The sequence below is a fragment of the Opisthocomus hoazin genome, chromosome 1 (assembly GCF_030867145.1).
Source record: "Opisthocomus hoazin isolate bOpiHoa1 chromosome 1, bOpiHoa1.hap1, whole genome shotgun sequence".
NCBI lineage: Eukaryota > Metazoa > Chordata > Aves > Opisthocomiformes > Opisthocomidae > Opisthocomus > Opisthocomus hoazin.
Window position 1 is genome coordinate 108,230,855 of NC_134414.1, and position 24,393 is coordinate 108,255,247.

The 24,393-nt window shown below is 40.8% G+C and overlaps 1 protein-coding gene across 1 annotated transcript; it reads right to left on the reverse strand.

Moving 5' to 3' along the window:
* Nucleotides 1-212: 212 nt before the first annotated feature.
* LOC104328369 (trifunctional purine biosynthetic protein adenosine-3-like) lies at nt 213-23,532 on the reverse strand. Its single transcript, XM_075446026.1, has 22 exons — nt 23,482-23,532; nt 21,609-21,757; nt 20,745-20,840; nt 19,913-20,087; nt 18,228-18,339; nt 17,709-17,768; nt 16,743-16,868; nt 16,077-16,164; nt 14,812-14,897; nt 14,149-14,317; nt 11,785-12,016; nt 11,555-11,649; nt 10,737-10,846; nt 8,529-8,727; nt 7,721-7,972; nt 7,276-7,428; nt 5,785-5,991; nt 4,613-4,756; nt 4,282-4,412; nt 2,238-2,379; nt 916-1,031; nt 213-479 (listed from the first exon to the last, which is right to left on the reverse strand). Exons 2-22 carry the CDS (start codon nt 21,751-21,753, stop codon nt 213-215), a joined length of 3,105 nt encoding a protein of 1,034 aa, XP_075302141.1. The 5' UTR covers nt 21,754-21,757; nt 23,482-23,532.
* Nucleotides 23,533-24,393: the final 861 nt, after the last annotated feature.

Consider the following 24,393-nt stretch of genomic DNA (forward strand, 5'->3'; position numbering starts at 1 on the left):
GGAACAAAGACATTTAAAATCTGAAACGATCGCTCGGCTTCCACTGCCAATTTTGCAAAAGGAATGTAACTAAAGCTGCAAGCCAAGGGAAAAGGGTCGCAGCTCAGAGTGGAAACCTGTGACACTGATACACGTGCAGCCAAAGAGAAGCACACCGAGGGCAGGGAGCAGGAGGGAAAGATGAGCGGAGAGCAAGCCGCTCATTAACCTGGCTACACCACATCGTTTTCTTGAGGCTCCAGAGCCACGAGAGAGGACGTGCACGTCTCCTCTTGAAGACAGAGACTTTGGCTCTCTTGTTTCCAGCAGGTTTTACCATCGGCTCCTAACCACACCGCTCCACTGGCTACCAGCTGCAGGGCAATGGGAAAAGCCCGGCACTCGGCTTCTTTAACCCTTTCTGACAGTGCCTCCTCGGTGTCGTCGGCCTTCACTGGTACTGGCTCCTGGTGGATCACTGCTTTCGGACTAGGTTCCTCCTGCAAGGGGGACATCAGCAGTCTTTCAGAGGAGGCTGGTTAACGGGCTCAGGAAGGTGACGGACAATGAGGACGGGGCAAAGTCCCGTGAGAGATCTCAGCGAGCACATCTGTAGTTGTGTGCAAGAGGCTGGAAGTACATCTGGAGAGGCTTATGACCTCCATTAGGGGTACCTACGTTATGTTAGGGGGTACAGCGGGGGAGAGACATGGGCTAGATGATTCAGAGGGCGGTTTGCTGAGCGTAGGAGAAACTGAAGAAAAAACATAATACAAAGAAGACAGGACCTCAGGAAACCACAAATGCAAAGTAACCCCCACATCTTCCTGTTTCTGCTGGTAACAATCCCAAGATTTCCACACATTCCCGTTCCCTCTTCCTGTTTCTGCCTTTAGAAAGAAAAGAAAAAAGCAAATTCCTTTTCCTAACACTTACCAGGACAAAATGCACGGTGCAGCCTGTGACTTTGAATCCACTTTGCAGGGCTTGCTGATGGGCATTTCCATCCTTGATTGGTGGGAAAAGTGATGGAGAAGCATTCAAAATTTTTCCTGGGCATCAGTGTGAGAGGAGAAAAAAGGAAAAAGGAAAAAAAGAACCAACCAGTTCGAACTGAATTTCCTTTAAAAATAAAAGTGAGATGTGATCATCAGTTCAAAACAACAGCATTGAGCACCACTCAGGAATTTAAATGGTCTCAGCTGCAGTCAGAACGCAAAAGGGCATGTTCCAACTCAGGTTCAAAAGTGAAAAATGCACATGGTGTTAGGATCTCTAAGGAAATCTGGGGAAGCACTGCTCTGATCTGAGGAAATACCGCTCTTCCAGGAACACAGGTGATGGTGTGCAGGCTCTGGCTGTAGCCAGGCAAGCATGTTTCATTTAAGACCAAGGACTTCATTTGCTTTTGTGTCTGTGGATGTACAGATGGAGCGGGAAGTCTCTCCCCTGCCAGGTGACCAGCCCTCATGCTGCAGGTGAGGGGCTTGGAAATGGACTTCACACTGCAGCCTCACGCAGAGCCACTGCACGGATGGAAGTGATTTTTCATGGGAAACATCATTCCTGAAGGAGCCTGTCCCAGTGCAATCCACACAGTGAGTGAGGAACTTCTGAGCCAGGCCTCAGAAGCTGGCACTTGGTGCCCAGAGCCGAGAGGGAAGAGCAGTCTGTGTTCCCTGCTCCACTGGCCTGGTGCGCTTCTAAAGAAAGCTCTGCCCCACGCAGAGACACACTCACTCGGGGGTCTGTAACGGCTGTGTTTCCAGGACGCAGCACAGAGCAGTGCTAGGCAGGGCAGCACACGAGGGAGATGAATTGAGAAATCAGTCTCTCTCCCACTTTTTTCTGAGTGATAACTGCAGGGAGTAAGTTCAGCACAACTCCCCAGCACAGCAACAAACGACACAGTTGCACTGCCGGTCCCTTACTGCAGACAGAACCCAACTCCTGCCTGCTCCACAGGCATTTTTGCCTCCCAGAAGGCAGGCAGACAGACCAACTCCATGACCCTGATTTTGCCCCTCTGTTACTCAGCACAAGGGGCTTCTCTGCCAATGCACAGTCAGAATCCCAGCACAGTCCCGCTGGCCAGAACAGCTGGAAGCACAGGGCAGCCCCACTGATTTACACGCAATCCTCAGTGTCAGCAAGGCTGCGAGAGAGTTAACCAAAAGATGGAAGAACTACGACTGTGTAATTCTGGTGAGACCAAGCATCTACATTTTAATTTCTCTTTTACAGTTACAGTTTCTTACCTTTCCATTTTCTGAGAAAAGGACTGGACAAAATTCTCATAAATCCTGAAAGACATATTAGTTCTACATCAAATTCTTCAAGAACTCGGTCAATCGTGCTGTCAAATTCAGAGCGACTCCCGTATAACTTATGATCAATCACCTAAAACATTAAAACAGATCAAAAGCCAAGGAAATAACTTTGTGTGAATGAGATCAGCTACTTGGGCAACAAAAAGAAAGCAAAATGGATTCATTCCAGGACATTAGAGGATTTAAAAGTTGTAATTTTGTATATTTTTCAGGATATTTGTCATTTTTCACATTTGATACAAACATTCCTGGGAACACCCCAATCACTTGCTAGTTAACACTGGCTGTTTCACACAGGATACTTTCTTGGATGTGTAGAAAATCTGCACAAAGAGAAGCCAACTGTGAAACGAGAAACGTGGGTAGTGTGGTGTAGAGGGAAATAAAGGGGAACATATCAGAAGATACTGACCTCTTACTCCAGAACGTCTAGCCAAAGACTGAAGTAAAAATAGTAATGCCTTACCGACAACATTGCCACCGATTTATAGTTGCTTACTGAAAATCATTAACTTACCTAAAAAGAGAACAAACTGGCTAACCATTCTGTGTAAGGGGAGGAGTCAAGCCTATTTCTATCTCTACTCCACCTCTCAACCCCATCTCGCAAGGTGTCGATTCCTGACTCTGTTCACGAAGACGTTCAAATAAGGGGCTAACAAAGCTGTCATGCTCTTGCCTATGAAAATGTGAATTAATTTTGACATAACTTTTTTTGCCAGAGGTGAGTCTTTGTACTGCCAGAAAAAAAGTAACATGAATCCAACTCAGCTGTTGAGGAAGCTTGCTGAAAATGTTTTAACATATGGAGATCCTCCAACAGTATTTATTGTCATCTGTGTGTAGCTGTACAAATATAGTAGCTGCTCAGAATCATTAAATGTTAGAAGGAAGAGTTCCTGGTGGTCTGCAGTTGAAATCCCAAGTTGCTGAATGTTTTCAAAAGTCACATTCTATACTTTGACAAATATGACAACATGTTGTTACTCTATTTTTTGTTTGTTTGTTTTATGAAACAAACCAATGAAAGTTTCCTTAACACAGTGCTACTCTACTGACCACAGGTAGGAGAAGAGACTTGTATGGTACTGCTGCAAGTGCAGCATGAGACAAAGGTCTTTCTAAACAGGGATGAGCCAAAGAGACAACATGCTTGTGTTAGTGCTGGAGCGTGCCCAAAGAAGAGCGGCAGAGCTGGTGAAGGGGCTAGAGCACAAGTGTTATGAGAAGTGTCTGAGGGAATGGGGGTTGTTTAGTCTGGAGAAAAGAAGGCTCAGGGGAGACCTTACTGCTCTCTACGACTGAAAGGAGGTTGTAGCGAGGTGGGTGCTGGTCTCTTCTCTCAAGTAACTAGCGATAGGATGAGAGGAAACGGCCTCAAGCTGCGCCAGAGGAGGTTTAGACTGGATATTAGAAAAAATTTATTCATCGAGAAGGTTATCAAGCTCTGGAACAAGCTGCCCAGGGAAGTCGCAGAGTCACCATCCCTGGAGGTTTTTAAAAGGCGTGTAGACGTGGCGCTTCGGGACATGGTTTAGTGGTGGACTTGGCAGTGTTAGCTTAACAGCTGGACTCGATCATAAGGGTCTTTTCCAACCTAAATGATTCTATGATTCTATGCGTTTCACAGAGCCTGAAGTCTTACTGATTTCAGTTAAAGCCTGAAGCTGCATGGGCTGCAGTCTTGGACTCAAATCATCAAAGCACTTGCGATTTTAAGTCCCTTCCTAGCTCTGGACTGTAGCACTCACTGAAGAGACGGGAAGGACACAGCCTCCAGTGAGTACTGTCCATACAGCTTTCAGCTCTGCCTCTACTGATAAACTTTGACAGCTTTGCGCTACAGCCACTTATCCACATGAAAGTTTTAAAGAAAAGTGAAACATGAATGCTTACCAACCATTTCATAAAGACCTACAGATTCAGTATCTGTGAGCTGGTGATAAAAAGGAAAGGAAACAAATGTCTTTACCCTGGTGGGAATTCCAGCCCGGGCTGCATTTCGTAGTTCTTCCACGCCAGATTTGTTGGAGATGACAAGGACAACTTGAGCACAACTGCCTGGCTCTCTTGCATAACTGATGAGCGCAGCAAGGTTTGTGCCTCAAATGAAGAGAGAGCAAACATTCAGGAAACAGATGAGCATCTATGCCACTGAGAATTGGCTCCCAGTCCTGTTTATCTAACAAAAATATTCTTTACAGCAACTGCACAAATAGAAGAGGAATAAGGAATTTGTGCACTAATAAAGCTCATTTGTTAAGCAGTACACTTATACTGTGTGATCATAAATGAAAGCTCACCTGTTCCAGAGATGAGAACAGCCACTTTAACTTTGTTCTTTCTGGGTTGGTGTTGACTCTCAACAACAGCGTTATTCAGCAGATGCTGGGGGCTGCTCAGCTGCAGAGCTTCAAGAAGATTCTCAACTTTGATGTGAGAACCTGCTCCAAATATGTGAGGGAAAAGTTAAAATACCTTAGATTTTACTTTCCCATTTAAATTTACTTTGTATAGTTTACTAACCATAAGTTTCAATTAAGAGAAAAACCTATCAGCAGTTGATTCATGCTAGCACTAACTGAACTACAAAAACATACATTACTTGAACAAATTAACTCATGCTAGTTGTGCTGATCTCTTTTGCATTACTCACTTGCAGAATTGTCTCCAAAGGCTCACGTATGGCATAGCCTTTTCAAGGATTATCCCCATCTTTCACACCTACCTTCCTCTTTCTCTCATGTTGCAAAATTAAACTAAAGATGATGTTGACAGAGCTGAGGTTGCATTGTGGCTGTCCAAACTGCTTCCCAAGCTGTTTGGCTTCCAGAGGGATTTTGGCTCATGTCTTGCTGTATGTCACGCAATGGACATACCAGAATGAAGGTTTAGCCATTACGTATGACTGTACACAGCTGAGGCCTGTCCTCAGTCTTTACTCAGGATCCATGTGAGTTGGGAAGGGGTTGGAAAGGAGGTGAGTTGATGACCATGACTGTAGCAAAGCATAATCAACTAAAAAACATTTGAGTCCTTGCAGGCAGTCATCAGAGGTATTTACTTCAGTCTCAAGCAGGTACCTAGGTAAGACACTATTCAAGTAGTGTCACTCTGAAAACAAGTCATTCCCTTCTCACTGTTTTTAATAATGAAATCTAGATGGGAAGGTGTCAAGTAGCCTCCAGCATAGTGAAATGACAGAAAAAAGACATGACCTACACAAACTTTGCAGTAAGGAGTCTCCTCAATGCCTACAGAACTGAGGATAACTGGTACCTCCTAGGAGATGCTCACACTTCACAGAATCATACTCTAAAACAACTTACCCTGTATCAGCTTAAAAATTAAATAGCGCATCCTAAAGCGGAAAGCCCTCTGAAGTGAGACAGATGAATTTGTTACACTTTGAACCAAACCATACTCTGTTTAATTTTTGTGAGTGTCTTCATTTCTCATTAGATCACCTGCTAACCTGTGTGACAAGGGGCAACAACCTTCCCGATCAGCCAAGATTCCTCATGCCTCTGTAAGTCCTTGAGAACATGCTGAGCCAGGTCCTTCTGCACAACCAGGACTGCACCAATCCCACAATTAAATGTCTGAGCCATCTCCTCCTCAGAGAGGTTTCCCTCTCTGTAAAGCCAGCAAAAGATTTCAGGAATCTTCCAACTGAGAGCATCTGAAAACAATTGAAACTTGTATATGGTCAACACAAAAGTTTGCTACCCATCTTTTATTATATACAATGACAGTGGTATATTACAAGAGCTGAGAGAAACTAATTCTTGCTATTTTAAGAATACAGTCCAAGGAGGACACTGACCCAATGTCCAGTCAAATTTATAGGTGCTGTTTAGCTAGAGGTTTCTAGTTACAATTTGTGTGAGCCAAGTCTTCTCTAGACTTCCTAATGAGAATATGTAGGAAATGATGGCGAATTAAAATGTATTCACCCCTCATCAGACAGAAGGCCAAAGCTATAGATGCCTTACATCTCTTCTGTAAGAGATAACGGAGCTGTGGGACAAATAGTCTTCTGGCTTTTTTGGACTGCTCAAGCACATCCTGGTTTTCTGTTTCAAAGAACCAATAATTAGTATAAGAGTGTATACTTAAGGGTGTTGATGGGCAGACTGGAACAGGGCTGACCAGTCTACGCATGGATGGGCTTTCACAGCAACCCTACTCATGCAGGCGTGGCCTTAGGTTGTATGTGGAAAGCTTGATGGTGCAGACCTGCCATCTCGACTTCATTTTAGAAAACTAACAATCCCCTGGGCTTGTTATTGTGTCTGTGGTTCCACGCACTGACAAGCAAGCTGGGTACCACCTTAGTAAGCTGCGTGTATTTTTTTCCTTTCTAATTTCATTCTCAAGAAATACAGACAGATATGCAGACATCTTCCTTCCCCCCTTCCTATCCCCACAGTATATTTGGACTCGCATTTTCTTTAATTAATTTTGAACTTATGAATACTTTGCCCAATTTCAGCTTACAGAGAAAAAGCTCTACCTTACTTACAGATGTCAAATGCTCGTCTTATGAGGAAACTACCACCTACCATAAAATTGCATTAGATGTGTGTGTGTACACACACTGTAGAGCATATCATGCAAATTAGTCCTCTCAACAAGCTTCACTGTTCGGTCAAAATGTTTAGTATGGAGAGTTGTCTCGCAGAACACACAATCTTCTCAAATCGCTTTTCTCCTAGGGATGAGCTGCCTTCAAACTCTCCTTAAATTCCCTTCTCAAATGAGAGAGCAGTGCTCATCAGCTGACACTTACTTGAAATAGGAATGGTTCTGGTAAGCTCTTTGGAAAAGCATTGACTTCAGGTCATTCCACCTCCAACTATGTAGACACATACATTTCTGAAGATATCTGTAACTGAAGCTGAAAAGCCAAGTCCATACTGTACATAAATTGTGTCAAAAAGGCACAGTCATCTTTGATATTTACCTAGGATAGCACCGACATGTTCTGGCAGGACTCTGGAGATGCCTTCCAGCAACCCCTCCTCAGCAATGAAGGCAAAAGCCTTCACGTGCCCTGAGCGAAGGACAGGCAGCAAGGATGGACTGTACATTTTTGCAGGAGTCAGCAATATATCTCCTGCAAACAAAAGTGTCAATTCAATAAATTTGTTTAAAAGGCCATTAGGTGTTTAGTGGGAATGCTTCTCTGAACAGGTTCCCTTCTGCTCTTTGTGGCAGGCAACCTTGTGAAGCAGCAAAAAGTGCTGGCCCACTCTTCCAAAACTGTGGATGCAAACCCACGTACCTACCCCAAAAACTGATTTAACCCTAATCTGTCCTGAAGTAAACCACCCTTGGCAGCACCTAGTTATGAAAATGTCTGAACACAATTCATTTGCAGGTTGCACTGGAGAAGAAAAATTTTGTACCTAGAGTCTTGTCACCAAAACTGCCAGGCGCTGGTGAGGAGTAGTGTAAGGAGGACATTAAGAGAATCTTCCTTACGATGCTAAAGCCACGGCCGTGAATCCCAGTAGAGGCCAGTCCAATAAGCACATCCTCCTCATCAGCTCTCTGCAGCCCCAGAAGCATCTGGCCTCGCTCCACTGCGCCAACCACAAAGCCAGCCAGGTCATACTCTCCAGAAGAATACATACCAGTCACCTCAGCCATCTCCCTGCCTAAATGGTGAGAGAAAGCAGTCAGCACTAGCTGTAAACATTTTTTATTGTTAACTTTAAATCTATAGCATCTACTAAAATAAGCCATGTATCCAGGACTGCTGCGGAGACATGCAGCCTAAGCAGCACATTCAGATATATTTTAAAAACCCTTCTTGGTTTTTTACCTCATCTCAAGACTTCAACAAAACAAAGCTTCCTGAAGTTACTGAAAGAAGATTTTTTTTTTCCCATTTCATGCTACTTACCTGGTACCTCCCAGCTATGACTGAATATCAGAGGGGGAATGAAAATATATTAACACTTCAAGAATGTAAGGCATCCAGTTTTTCTCTCCTTTGTACAAGCAAAAATCAGGATCCAAATGCACGAACAGTAAAATTGACCCATTTCAGAGATAAGGAAGAGCTTAAGCCCAAATGCTCGACTGTTTTTTCCACCAAACAGAAACCAACTGTTCTAATGCCACATACTGCCTCTGCCTACAAAGCCTGTTTCACTAGCAATCATTTCAATATCAGAACCTTCAAATCTCAAAGGAGAGGAGTGTTCATACCCAGGAATGCGCATCCTGCATTTCTGCAAGCTTCAGCTATTCCTTCTTTCATTGTTTCAGTCACCTCAACATCAAGTTTGCCACAGGCAAAATAACTGAGGAAGAAGAGAGGCTCTGCTCCTTCAGCCAGGATGTCATTGACACACAGGGCAACCAGGTCCTGACCTATGGTGTCATGTCTTTTACATATTTGTGCAATCTGCAAAACATTGTGGAAACCAGCAGTGGTGACAAGAAATATGCAAAACTCAGATCTTAAATCAGTCAAATAAGCAGAAATCTTCTTTTCCCTGAAAAGAATCACAATAGAACATACATGCAGAAGACAACCTGGTGCACCATCTAGTTTAAATCAAGAGAAAACAACTAATTTTCTTGCAGAGAAAAGAAAAATCTATTTTATTTTTTGAAACATTAATTCAAATTCTAGCTCCAGCTACACAGAATTTTTCATTTTCGGTCAGTTGTTTGTTAGCTTTTTTTGGAATATCATGTCAAATCCAGAACAAGAGGTGTCTCAAAGCAATTACAAATTCCCCAGATATTCAACCTACAGAACATCCTAGAAATTTCAAAAAATAAGATCAGGTTCCTCAAAGATCACTGTGTGTTCTGCTTTACTTTTGCCCACTGATTCCACTGGGCCACGCAGTAAAACCCAAACAATTTATGAAGTAGTTTTCTTCTTCTTCTCCAAGTCCACAGAGGATGAGATTCTGCACTCCCACCCTCCCCAAGGAGTCTTCTGATCTCAGCGACCTCATGCCACAGACAACAACGTGGGTCTGGTATGTAGGCTCCCTGGAAAGACAGGTCTTTCACAAAGCAATAACATTTCCTTCAGGAAGGCTGCTGTTTGGTTTTAAAATAAGTTATCAAGGTGTTTGCATCCTACAAGTAATGAAATCCAATTCAGACACCACGGCTTCTATAAGGTGGTGACATTTACACTACTTTATTACAAGCAGAGGTTTCTACACTGTCAGGGATACTGCAATTTATCTCTGTCAGTTACTACTTCAGTGTCTGAAATAGGACAAAGCTTGCATACGTATGGATAAATTTTCAAGGTAACTACCTTTTACCGACACAGCTCTCTCAGTGTAGTTATACCTGTGCAGAAAAGCTCACTACAGAAAGATGGGCAAGGGAAAAATGCAGGCAAATACTATCACTGGCTTCAAAATGGTAATAGATCAGCACCTAAACAAAGTGTGAGTTTGTATTACAAGCCTGGCTTCTTTCACCGGCTGGTGAATTTAGAAGTGCTATGGAAACCAGTCATCCCATGTCCTTTGTTGCATTGTAACATCTCCCTCCCACTGATCTCATAACAATTCATATAGGCATCAGCCAACTTTTTTTGGCCAAGGAAGAGTCTTGGGAACAGTCTGTGTAAACACAATTGGGAATGTCTCTCTGCTAACCAGTTGGAACAAAGACTCACAAGAGCCAACATCAATCACTTTTTAATGCTCAGAGGTGTCCAAGGATGTAAGACTGCAAAAGATTATTCTGGATTATTATGTTCAGTCTCCTGCTGTTGCAGGAAGCCACACCATATCATCCCGTTACTAAAGGTATAAACACCAACTTGAAACAAGAGAAGTTGTTGTGCTTGATCAGTGAAAGGCGGCTTCAGACCTCCAACTGCTCTGATGGCTGAAAGCCTCCTATGATTCAATATATATGCATATATATTCCTGGCTCAACTTATCCTGCATCTTCTTGTGTAATTAGCATTCTTTATCTATCGGCTTCTCTTCCCCTTTAATATTGATCTCCTCCATCCTTCTTTTCCCCAGTGCCCTAACAAAGGTAATTGCACTACCTCTCCGCATACAATTTATTAAGCTAAGTCCAACAGTTATCATTTCAACACTCCCTTGTACTCCTCTGATCTTTCTCAAAGCAAATGGACCCTCTATTTTATAGCAGAAATTTTGGTTCTTAGTTCCTCAAGTGCTCAGCTAAATGTTTTGTTTTACTATCATTTAATCACAAAATATCCAGAGCCTCCACATACTCAGTAACATATGCAAAGGCCTTGCTCAAGTGATCATCTGCAAAGCTCAAATGGCCATTACAGTGGTTGCACTTGAGATGTATTTATAATGCTCAGAAAGGTGCAGATGGTTCAATTGGCTGTGGCATTTAAAACAATCTTGGAGGTAACATCAGCTTTGCTACAGTCAAGTTGCAAGTTACCTGCAGTTTAGGTCCAAGGCCTTTAGTTTGAGACACCAAGATAGGATCATCATAACCAGATGCTTTCAAGTCAAAGAAACCAGCAAAGCCTCCTACTTCTGAATGACTGCCTGCCAAGTACAAATATATCAAGGATCATTTTTAAGGGAAATAAAAAGACCCAAAGCCCTCATCAAAGCAAGTACTGCGAATTATGATTTCTTGGAGAAGACAGTGCTGTGTCCACTGACAGAAACATGCACAGCTTTATGAAGCATGGACCCCAAAGTCACATCTTTCATGGTTTTGTAAATAGACCTTTATTATTCTGTATTTGTGACTTATGGATTGTGTGTAGCAAAGATTAAACATTTCACCAAACTGTTAACAGCTTGCCTTTTTTCTTTATGTAGCTACTTTTTACTAAGGGAAAAAAAATCAACAAGGAATTTTCCTTAGTAGATCACTGCTCAGAGTAAGGACATAGTCTGAAGAGCAAATAACAAGTTCAGCGACTGTTAGCCACTCATATTTACAGCTGGTAGGATCACTTCTGTCCAGTGATGTACAAAACCATTCCATTAATCCAGGAGTTATTCTGCTCACTGGACTAACCTTGAAAAAGTGTAATCATCCCCATGGTAAGCCAACTATTTTTTAATTAAGCAAAAAAGGAGTGATGAGAAAGAAATGAGAGTTTGCTTTCTGCTGATCCCAGCCCAGATTCTCAAGCTCAATTTCAATGTCAAGAATGCATTGCTCACCTCCTGGGGAAAAAAAAAAAAAGTTCTTTTGCATTCAATATATTGAGGAACTTCAAAGATTATTCTCAGTCTTACCTGATCTGGTACCACTTACAATTGATGTTTCCAGCTGATGAAACAAACCATCACTGGTTACAGCTTCCACACGTCTCTCTTTGTATATTAGACCCCTGTGGAGAGTAAAGGACATGCTAGCAGCAGTAGTGACACCTTCTGCACAGACCATCATTCATCACACAAATGGGAACAACAGATATAAAACTTTGGACTAGCATCTATTTCTGCTAGTGCCTTTGCTTACATACAGAGACTGTTTGAGAAGCCGTATACCCCGATGGCCAATGTCCTTCCTGTAAGTGGCACCCTTGAAACGTATGGCCGCTACACCCCTGTTGGCTTCTCCCAGTGCTTTCATCAGGTCCTCCTTAACAGCAGTAATGGAGAGGACTCTGCCACCACTTGTCACCACTCTGCCATCCTTCAGCGTTGTGCCAGCATGGAACACCTGCAGCCCTAACTCTTTGGCTTGCAGCAGCCCTACAAAAGCAAAAGGAACTCTCTGAGTATTTTAAATAACATGCTGTGTTGGCAAAGCAGTGAAGATCGAAGTCCTTCCTTCAGCCAAGGGAGAACAACAATAAAACTTCCCACCTTACCTTTCTTCTGAGAAACAGCATTACCAGTGAAGGGTATTCCACTCCACTGGCCCTAAGACTCCCTTCTGAGACATCCAGCAAGGACACAGATCACACAGGAACAGAAATAAGGGATCCAGGAGCCACAAGAGGACATATAACTACCCTGTGCCACGGCAAAACTGTGCTGAATATGATAATTGTGAATAATTTGTATGGGGCTTCCCTGTATGAAATCACAATTCATAGCTGTTTACTGCTTGGATTCTCTCCTCTCTGATATCAAACCATAAAAGCAGCACTCCTCTAGTTATTCTGCTGTGCCCGCTCCACACAATTCCCTACCATGCCTGGAATCAATGCTCTGCAAACACTTGCAGGTGGCTATCTAATAGCTAAAACAAATTACGTATGTTGTTCTTTTAATTTGTTTCCATATATTTTCCTGTCAGAGGAAAGCAAAATTGCTTAGGGTTTTTTTAGATCCATATTTTGAGCAGAAGATAAAGGAAGAGGAGGAACTGCTGCCATCACCTGGAAAAAGCAAACAAAACACAGTTTTCCCCTTGCTATCAGCCAGATAGATAGATTTTATAAATGAGTAAAAGGGACTTTTACACTTGCTGTAGGTACCGTGTGTTGCATTGCCACAGCATTGCCCTGACACAAAGTCAAAGCTGAGCCCCAGCTGACCTTGCTGCAATGGAAACCTAACTCCTTCCCATCATGTTTTAAGGAATACTCCGGAATAAAATGTTTGTTAAGTCATTAAAATGTGGGAATCAATGTGAAAAATAGGGAAAAAACTAATAAACCCCATAAAATTCCAGGGGTTGGAGTATAATAATAAAAGAATGGATTGAATTTCATTGTTTTGACTGTCTTTTTTTGTGATTAACAAGCAGGAGGTCACACCATCTCACTCCTAAAGGTATGAATAACAACTTGAAAAAAGTTAAGTTCCTGAGTCTGACTCATGAAGGGTAGCTTACTAGCAGAAGGATTCATTTGGTTACATGGTTTGCATTTTTACAGTTACAGAAACACAGAGTTTCCCAGAATATCACTGACAAAACAACATAAATACAGTGTGTAAACTGGAAGAGGAGGGAGGGCGAGGAGAATGTGACAGCAGAAATCTCGACAAGGGAAAAAGCAATATAACATGACCTTCTCCCTGCGTGACGCAGGGTAACTGGAGTTCTGATAAAAATAAGGTGGCCTTGATACAAGAAGAGTTGTCTGGGTTGCTTTACATAAGGTATAGGGTTGGACTGGCAAGGCAGTAGCTGAGGGGGAAGGAAATAGTTCTGCAACAGTTCTCTCTCTTTTTAAACATTTTAAAAAATCTTAATGAGATATTAAACCACAAGAATTTTAACACAGAAAATCACTATTGATCTAAAGCCCACATGCCCACCTTCCCAAAAACCCTTCAAGCTCTGTGAAGAAGAGGTCCTTATTAGTACTGCACAGCAGTGACCCTGGCTGGCTGGCATAAAGGAAGGAACCAAGCTGGTGGCGGAGGTATGCACTGCTCCCGTTTTAAAGGCCACAGGTCCTCAAGTCTCACCCTTGTCACATGGTCAGGCATTATCTAAGACAACGTGACCTCCTGGCAGGGAGCAAAGCTAGGAAAAAGCAGTCATGTGCTGACAATATTGTGGTCCGTGTTTCCACCCCAGTTTGTGGAAGTACTCCACGTGGATGCACCAGAGTTGTTCCAGGAGGACATGATGCCCCATCACCTTCTTATCTCAGCAACCAGCTACAGACAGCACTTTACAGAATGACGTAATTTTAAACATTTAGTCCCCCTGCTGCTTTGGACAGGCATACACTCCAGTTAAAAGATCTCACTGAACAGCTATCCCTTCCACATGGACAAGGAGTGACGGATGAAGGCAGACTCTGACAGAGTGGGGGGCGGCAGGGGGTGGAGAAAAGTCATACAGATCTTTGGGAGAAGAGGTAAATGCAAACCCACTGAAGTACTACATTGAAATTAAATAGTAAACAACCTGCTGCAGTTACCTGTTACCTCCATGCCTTTGTCATAGTCTCCTGGGTATCCTGGACTTGCCATGACCACACACACAGCCGTACTATTTTCTGACCAGGTTGGCATGAAGTTGCAGAGTTTGCCATCAATTGTTGCTTGAATCACTTCATAAAAATCATTTTTAAGTAGTGGAAGAATTACCTTGAGAAAATTTTTTGTAGTGATAGTAGTTAATTTTTATTTTGCTGACTGGTTGAAAATTCAGTTAATAGAGTAAAACCCATACATGCCAAACTGAAAATACTGTATATATATACCCTATACCAGTAGATTTGGAAACGATAGGTGAGCATTAATTTGTAGCATCTTTTTGCAAGAGTCATAAATTCACAAACATGAGATGTGAGATTATGTAGAAGGAACATGAACTTAGGCCCCTCTCATTCTGCTTCTATCCAGAAAAATAAAATCTGATGGACAGTTCTTTAACTTAAATTCTTTAACTAACAATTCACAGAGGCTGACAAGCTAAAATTTTAAGTTACCTCATACATCGTCTAAGTCATTCTCATTCAGATCTGCATGTTCAGGGGAAGGAAGATGCAAATCCAAATATATCACGCACATTTCCCTAAAGGTAGCAGTCAGAGGTAAAAGAATAAAGCATATTTAAGTTTCCAGTATCTTTCACTCACCTGGCACTGAGGGTCACCAAACTGACATTTAAAGTTTAAAATTTTCACACCATCTTTGGTAAGCATTAAACCTGTTTGGAGCACACCTGAACAGAAAGAACACAGCCAAGCAAATTAATGTTTATTTTTCAAGAACTCCTTGAAATGCAACACAGTGCTTTGAAATGTGGGATGCCTTTCTGCAGACTGTTAGGAATGAGGAGCAGGGATTCTGCAAGCAGTTATACACAAGTCATAATAATTCCACAATAAGCAACAAAGTGGCTAGCAACAACCTGAGGAACACTGCATCACATTTTAGACCTAATGCAACCTCTCTGCATCAGAAAGTTGAGTGCCTGCAATCTGAGAGCTGTAGCAGAGGGTGGAATTCAGAGACCAGGAGGAACTGACAGGATGAAAGCAACAGTTCCCATAAAACCCCATTCATTATGCAGACATTGCAATTTTCTTACCATTAAATGCACTACTGTTATGCATAAATATTGATGTATAACTCTGTATTTCAGGCAAAAAATAACAAACTAAAATTCTCTACTGCTGCTAACAAACAAGAACAAACAAAAACTCACCGAAGTTGGCATGCTGTGATTTCTACTCAACACACATATATGCACGTGGTGATCTAAAGCAGGCCTTGCATTGCAGAATCAGGAAACCAATTCCCAGCGGATAACAAGCGTGAAAATTTAAACCCCACAAAGCATCTGGTCCTCCAGCATCATCCTGAAAACGCCCAACACTCACTACATTCTTATTCCAGATTTGGGTGTTGTAAAAAAGTGACCAAATAGCAGAGGATACATCACAGACTGGAACCCAACTCTTTACACGTATATGATCTTGACAGTCTTCAGTACCAAGAGCAGCCATTGGCATTAAGTGACAGCTGTGAGCATCACCTTCCTTTTTCAGAACAGCCTTCAGACAAAGATCTTAAGAAAACATACATTTCTGTATATAGGAGTGAACAGTACAACTGAGCTTAAGTATATATTATACCTTGAATTACAAAAAGTCTGTCTGCAACTGTTTAAACAGAAAATATTTAATAAAAATACAGTATGTTTTATGGAGAAAAGATGAAAGTTCTTCTCTCCCAAGGAAGAGCTAAAAGTCAAACCAGCGAGGCTTAATATTGCATGAAAAATGACCCTTTTTTTTTTTAAATTAACAAATACTATTTGGAATTCAAAAGCAATCCCTAACAACAAAACTATTCTTGATATGACTTTACCTTGTTTTTCAGCTGAATGCTTACTTACCTACATATGCTGTTCCTTCTTGTCTCATACTATCAACAACATGTTGAAGGATAGCATCCTTGATTTTCTCTAGAAGAACTTCTGGAACCTGATGATCAACATCAAACTGATTGAGACAGAGGAAGATTCTTTCTGTACTTGCAAAAAAACACACTAATAGTCTACTTGAGCAGCATATCTAGAACAACGCAGTCAGCGTTTAGAATCAACAACAATAAATCCAAGGTTATGTTCAAAACACAAAGACTCTAGGCATGCAGGGAATTTTGTAGGGAGATTTCAAGTGATGCTAATAGGAGCGGAGAAACACTAAGTTTAGAAATAATGGAAAAAGAAAACACAGAGTTTAGAAAAGAAAAAGGTAAACACCGAGTTTAGGAATAATGGAAAAGGTAAGTAAGTTTAGAAAAAAGGAAAAAGTAAACACCAGCTTCAGGAACAACGAAAAAGATAAAAGACAGACTATTCATCAGAGCACTAGTTCATTAAATCCTAAAGAATGACTATGAAAGTTTGAGCCCTGTGCTGCACTTACACGAGTAAAGCATCAGTCAATTCCAGAAGAAATCTGGCCTATGTGATAGAAACAAGATTGGGCCCTAAAGGATATATATTAACCACGGATGTGATCAGCCTTGTTGCAGGCTGAGAGGAGGACTGCTGTACCTGAGGAACCGGGCAATAGGCTCCCATCCCTCCAGTGTTCGGACCCTGGTCGCCATCCAATAATCGTTTGTGGGCCTGGGCTGGGGGCATCGAGGCAATGGTGACACCATCCGTGAAGCACAAGCACTGTTAAGAGATGCACACAACACAGAAACAGTGACAACGTCCTGTCCTCAGGGAAGTCAACACTGCTGGTCACAGGCTGAGGCTCAGTTCTGCCAGGAAAATTTAGGAACCAAAGCTTGAAAGCAATAGGATTCTCTTATTCTGCTGCAAGCTCACTGACCTGAAAGATTCATTGAGCTCTCTTTCTCATTTATAAATAACCAAGAGAAATGGTGGCCCTCACAACAATTCCTTGCTGATGAATTAAATCTTGACCTATCAGTCACATGCACATATGCTTACCTTAAGGCATGTGAACAGTCTTCACTGACTTGAGAGAATTATTCATATGTTTCAAGTTAAACACATGTGCAGATCTGGGGCCTGAATGAGTGTGAGGTATTCTCATCAGTGCAGGACAAACCTTGCAAAAAGAACTTCTTTTCAGTTTTCATGTGGTATATAATATGCATGCTGAAGTTTTCTCCTGCCACTGAGTAGTAATCCATAGTAAGGAAAGTGCTAAAATAGGCTCTAAATATTAGCACAAAATTATTTATGTAACAAGAATTACCAAGGGAAAGTCCATACAAACATGTTTTAGGTCACCTTAGGAAAAAAGATATTTTTCCACCTAAAAAGATCACCATAATTGCAATTTTATGGCTAACGTAGAAGAAAATTCTACTGACAACGTACATTTATTAGTAACACATCAAATTGCTTAGATTGCATATTTATTTATGTAACCACAAATAAAACAAAATAACTATTTGAAACAATAAACTTGTGTGTTTATGCATAGAGCACAGCAATAATGCCAAAGAGTAAAAGCACATAACCACACCATCGATCACATACAGAAAGTTCTTCCCCTTGAAGAAGCTCTTCAATAACAACCACCTCTCCAAACATTCTGTCCTGTACAAAAAAAACCAAACAAAAAACTCCAGTTAGCAAACATGACATCTGCTGGCTAAATCCTCTCTTTATATTCTTTTAACAGAAAAAACAATGTGTACGAAAAGCTTGCTTGAATTCCGGTATGTTGAGCAAAGCCAACAGAATCTCGTCTGGAGATAAGCAAGACACACTGAAATGCACCTTATCAGACCCTGGGAGTCAATCAAAAATAAAAGGCTGGAGGGGCAGGGCAGCAGAACTCAGTGCTGGAAAGAGAGTTCAGCTCACAAACTCTACTCACTGCCCACTGTCTGGGGGAAACATCAGGAATTTGAGGATGATACCCAGAGAAATTCCGTAGTCAAACAGGCAAGTTTCTCCTAAAAATACTTGCTTCTTGTGGCCGAAATTACAAAACTCACAGGCTACAGAACGTCAAGAATCAGATTCCCACTGATGAATTAAAGATATATCCACCTGCATAATCTCTTGAACAGCTCTGCAGGCCTCCTCTTTGCTGGTTGCAATAGTCACTTCTTTTCTAGCAGCAGGGCCCCTTGCCCGTACGACTCGTGCAGGAAAGTCTGTGCTTTAAATGAAAGCAAAAGTGAGATTCAGGCATCCCTACTACATCCAGTGAAATTACCATTTTTAAGATGAATGCTTCCCATATTCTTCCTTTTTTTTCTGAATGTTTGAAGAATAACACTCAGAAAAATACATTCCCTGCTAGCCCATCCTGTCATGGAGGTGAATGGGCTCTTATAGCCCTCAGCACAGGACTGTGAACCAGAAATCATGAATTCTGTTGTTGGTTCTGACATCAATTCCTTGGACAAGCCACTGAACTTTAGCACCTCGCAGTTTCGCCCTCTTTTCAGTGAGTTCGGTTACTATTTTATCCCTGTCATTGGTTTGGAAAGATGAACTCATTGATGATTTATAGTTTCATAACACCAGATTACAGTACATAATCTTATAAACCACTACGGAAGTTCTCTTTAAGGTTGTAAGGTTAAGGCTGAGTTAGGTCTTGCCTGTAAAGGATGTGTCAGAACTAGCGTATTAACACTGTATCTCCAGAATTGCTCCACTTACTCTTACACACAAACTAAATCTAGAAGAAAAAAAGAACAAACCAGCATAATGTTTACATTAACTTTAACTATACTTTATCCATTCACGTCTCAGCTTGTCAAATAAAATGTCCCTTTTGAAGCGCTGATTCTACATACTACTAGTCTGTTTTCTGAAACAACATCTCGTTTCTCCTTTCCACATCACAATTTATATTAGGATAAATCCCAACCCTAGATTTATACAAGCAGCCAAAGCAGGCTCACACAAAGCTCCCTTTCTCCACATCTCAGTGTGCTGACCTTGAGTCTTATGCATGCTTACAGACGTACAAGCTGTTGGCCTGTTTCTATACATGGCAGTAATACAGACTGAATGCTGGTACAGAGCAGCCAGTGAAAAGGTTGTTTTTATTAAAAAAAAAAAGTTCCACTAGATTATACCACATGTAGCACATGACAGCAAAGACAAGATGTCCGTGAAACCAACACGCAGCCACAGACCAGTGTAGCTGAACACAGCAGCTGCTGTGAGACTGGACCAAAATAGCCACAGGGGTAAGTTACTCTCCCAAAGGATCCCCAGTGACTTCAGAGGCATTACTGCTCAAAGCAGTTGCAGAGATAGGGAGCTACTTTCTCTCTCCATGAAAGAGTGATACTATCTAGCCTTGAAGAAATAAAAGTATCCCCCTTAAGTTATGAGTATTTGACCAGTCCCTCCTACATCACTCCACAGACCATATTTTCCTAGTATCTGTCTGTGCAGAAATTGTTCTTACCCTTACAGAAAGATTTATTGAAATATTTTTCTCTGCCACAACTTTTGTGTCTTTTAAATGGCTAACTAGCATCCTGAAGAAGCTGATCAAAGGGAAGGAGAGCTGCGATCTGTGAACAGAAAAATCAATTTGTTTAAGTTCCCTGCACCTTCACCATCTGTCTCTAATTAAAAAACTAATTCATTCAGTAACTACTTAAGAAGAACAACAGTTGAAAATTTACGTAGTACTAGTTAACTATCATGGGTGAAGGCCAAATGCACAGATAACTTAACAGAGGAGTTTTCAGTATCAAAATATTTACCTGATAATAAACCTACAAGCTTCCTGAGGATTGGTGAAGGCTTTCCATCTTGCTGTTGGAATCCCATGTCGATCCAGAAAGGCTTTGGCAAAACTCGTGTTGGATGCCAGCTGGGCTGCTTTTGCAGATGGTCCAAAACACCTAACTCCTGCTGCTCTCAAGTCATCAACAATCCCTAATTATCAAAAATAGCAAAAGAACTGAGTCATCTCTTTGGAAACATCAAGTCATTTTGACAAAAGGAAAACCACATAAGCATTCCAGCAGTCTGTTACACTTTTCCTTGTCTCAGACACCTGATCCATCCTTAAAATAAGGTTCTGCACATCCAGTGACCTGTTTCATCATTTAGTTTTAAGAGGTGTTTAGCTCTCTGCATTACTAAGCACTGTCACAGTTACCACCACATGACTAGTTAGGACTGTCTGGTACTTCGGTTCACTATTTAAGTTACAGAAATCTTACTGTACCATATTATCATAAATGCATATGTTGGTCTGGGTACTGTTGCATACAGCAACAATGTTAGGACTACTGCAAGAAAATTCTTTATATAAAGGAAAGCAGAGCAGAAGACACAAGAGTACTTGTAACCATTAGTGATTCTTGATGCTGCCTGATTTCCCTTGCTGATTTCTAACATACAAAAAGCAGCGTATAGCTATGAAGCCAAATGTTTTAAGTGACTACAGTTTACATTTACAAGACAATCCAAATTTTCTTGCTCTTCAGTTTAATTGAGTCAGTGTGTCCTAAGATCTGAAAGAGGTCATTTTAAAGCAGATTTCAAGGTGATGATTTTTACTGTCAAGTTAATTTATATCAGCCTTACCAGCTGCCAAAAGAGCTTCTTGTCCAACTAACACAAGTCCTATGTTATGATCTTTGCAGAACTGGGTAACAATAGTGTGATTGCTCACTAATACAGCTGAAAAGGAAAAGCAAATATAATTAAGTTACCACTGCAAAGTCTAAATAAGAGATAGGGAGATGAGAATGTCATTGTTCCATCTCCCATGAAGGGCAACGTAAAACAAGCAATCTAATAATAACAGAGTCCAGAACAAACAGTGAACATTTCCAATTTGCGTTACTGTTTTTAATACACATCTGCTAGCTTATTAAATGTATTTTATTTGCTATATGTAATCAATATAAACTTTAAAAAACCGTTTATCATAACAGAATGAAAACTTTAGAAAATAAACCTGTAAGTTCACAAGGAAACTCTGTTTCAACATCTGAGCAGACTTACTCAATGCCAGTGCATGATGTAGCTAAATTTAGCTGAGCAGCCTGGGCAGATACCAAAGAAGTTTCTAACCAGAAGTTACTAACTCTAAGCCTTCTACTCCTCTGTCAAGTTTTGCTGAAATTGATCAGTGAATTAAAGCATAACGGTGGGAAGAAAAAAATGAGCTGTAGAAATACAATCTCATATAAGCCTCACTATCTTAAAAAGCTAGGCTAAAAAGATATATATAGCATGATGTTTTACTAACCAGTTCTGAAATTCAGAAACAAAACATATAGAAAAAAATAAATAGGTGCCTTAAATAATTTGTGGTAGCAGTAAAAGAAAAGAATAATTGTTATCTCCTACCAACTCAATACAAATGTAGTCAGTTTTCTTTCTGTTCCAACACCCGTATTACTGACTGCTTGGCACAATGTTCTATTTTTTCCCCCTTTTTACCTGAATTTGAAATTTTTCCATTGTCAGCTGTTCCTGCATTTCCTGGAGCAACAAACACTTGTTTTACATGTGGGGACTGGGCCAACTTCCAGGCCAGCGCATGCTCTCTCCCTCCACTGCCAATCACAAGCACCCGATCAGCCATTAGCCTGTGCAAACCCAGAATCATAATATTATATAGTACAATCTATTTATTTCACAAACCCATGTAAAAATAAGCAGTAATACATAAATTACATCCCTCACTTACAATTGGTAAGTAATATCAATTCAGTTCGTATTAGAAAGGTATCTATCTATAAGACATCTGAACAGAGTGCACCAGTAGCATCACTGGATAGATGCATCATTCACTTTTTGGTTTAAATACTGACAACAATGAAATCACTGAGAATTTTTTCCACTTGTTTCAGCATAGTCAAGATTTCCTCTCTTAAGTATCCAGGCTGAAATAATCGTGTCATGTCTAGATCTCGCCAAATCCTTTGCAAAAACTACACAGGACAGGACAGAAAATTTCATACAAATGCTCTAGGTAACTCACCAGATAAATGTATTTCAAACTGAACACTATGGTCAATCTAGGAACTTTTATGAGTGCAAACATGCTCAGTAATAAATGGCAATGACAGTTTTCAGAACAGATTTTATGCTCTGACAATTGCTAAGAGGGTAACTTCAGCAGAACAGCATGCTCAATAAAAGAACAACTGCTAATTTCATTAGCACACTGACATTTAAAACAGTTCCTAAACAATATTTCTAGGCAAATTGGTTTTGATTTATTTCAGAAATATTATCATACTCAACGTAGGTCACATCTGCAAACTTAATTTTTCCGTATGTGCTGAATGTGGACAAATGTCAGAAAGAAAAAACACCCCAGAACATGACCTTTAAGAAAGATGCTAATGACATAAACCAGTCCTTACCCAGGAAATAGATAATAAATTAAAGATACCATAAAACATCAGCTTTGCAAGCAACATGTCAGCAGTCTTTTCCCATGAAATCTCATAACCATTGTTTATTACATAGCTTCCAAAGGCAAAGAGAAGCTAAATGGTGACACTGAGGTATAATATTTCAGAAAAGATGTTCACAGAACTGTAACAAATCCATAATCATGTGTTGAGTTCCTGAGACAGTATTAAGAAGTCTTAACCTAGTATCAACAAAATAAAATTTAACTATATATATTTTCATACTTATTAAAATGTCCAAGTACAACATAAGTACCTCAAGTAGCCTGTCCTTGGGCATTACAGACCATTGGGGATTATCTAAGAGACTAAATTTAAGTTTTAGGTATTGTGCTCTAGGCATATAAACACAGAGCATATGCTTAATGGTCTACCAATCACCAGTCTGATTTCCTTGCAAAAGACGTTTCTAAGTCTTCATACTGTGTAAGACTTTCTTTTTTCTTTTGTCACTGCTTGACAAATAATTCTGGACTCACTAGAAGTTGCTGTGACCTTAAAAGATTACAACTGCTCTATCTCTGACAAAGACATCAACATGCTCTCTACAAAGCTTCATCAAGCACTATGGTCCAACCATTATTAATAAAAAGTAAAGTGTTTTTAAAAGCAAAATTATTTTTTCCCTCAGGTATATTTTCACAATTCACTGAAGTTTTCTAAAGCACAATAAATTAAAGTTCCTGACTGGGAACAGGGTGAAACCAGGCAGTGCCTCTTACCCTGTGGAAGAAATGCACATTTCCATTCCACATCATAGTGAGGACTCTAAAGACATTTTTTGCAAAGCAATTCCAAACTGTGCTGGAAGAAAAGAAAGCTGGTAAGACAGTCGGTCCTAGAGGAAAGGCTGCAGAGAGGGACGTCTCACTTGAATCTTCTTCCCTTACCTTGTCAGACCCTGCTGTTCATCCACACAAAAGGCTGAGGACTCCTCTGGATGGATTCGAGTTCTTCCTTCAGCTCCTGCTTCAGATCCCAATGATTTCTGATCTCCTAAGACCAAGGATAAGGGTGAGAGGGTGAAAGAAGCGGACAGACTTGCATGCTGCCCTGTCCCTTTGTATCGTCCTGACTGGAGGATCCCCAGCAAGATCCCCTTAATGCTGCCTGCCCTTGAGAACAGACCTCCCCACAGATCTCAGCAGCATGGACCATTCTCCTCTCTTTCCATTTTTCCTTAGCTAACAACAGAAACAACTCCCCCTCACCAGTCCTACAACCTTAATAGTATTCAACCCTAGGAAAAAAAAAAAAAAGAAGCTGCAACGCGGTATCAAAAAGCTGAGATCATTGCTCAGTTCCATGTTAAGAGCAATTTTGTATCCTCTGACAAATAAAGAATCTCAAGGACAATCTGTAAAAATAAAACACAGCTTTCATGGTCTACAGCTAAACAGGAACACTCCAGCTAAAACCTGCACGCATAACTCCCACAGACATATTCTTTGTAATTGAACATATTCTTTAATACATAAAGGTTATTCTAATATCTAGCACATACTTGAATTGTGCCCCCTGTAATTACTACCCTTTTTACCTTTTGAAGAAACTTAATACAAGCAGTGCCAGAGATACAAGGTATATAATAAATGTTATTTTATTCTCCACTGGTTCCTATACTACCCTCTTCAACAGCCTACTCTTTTCATAATAGTATCTGATGTCATTTGGTTAATGTTTCGCAAGCTTGCAATGCTATCACTCTTTACGGAAAATAAAACTAATGTATCCCAACATAGCATTGAGCAGTATCTGTCTGTCTTAAAGTCAGGGAATGAGAAATTTAAAAAAATACATTA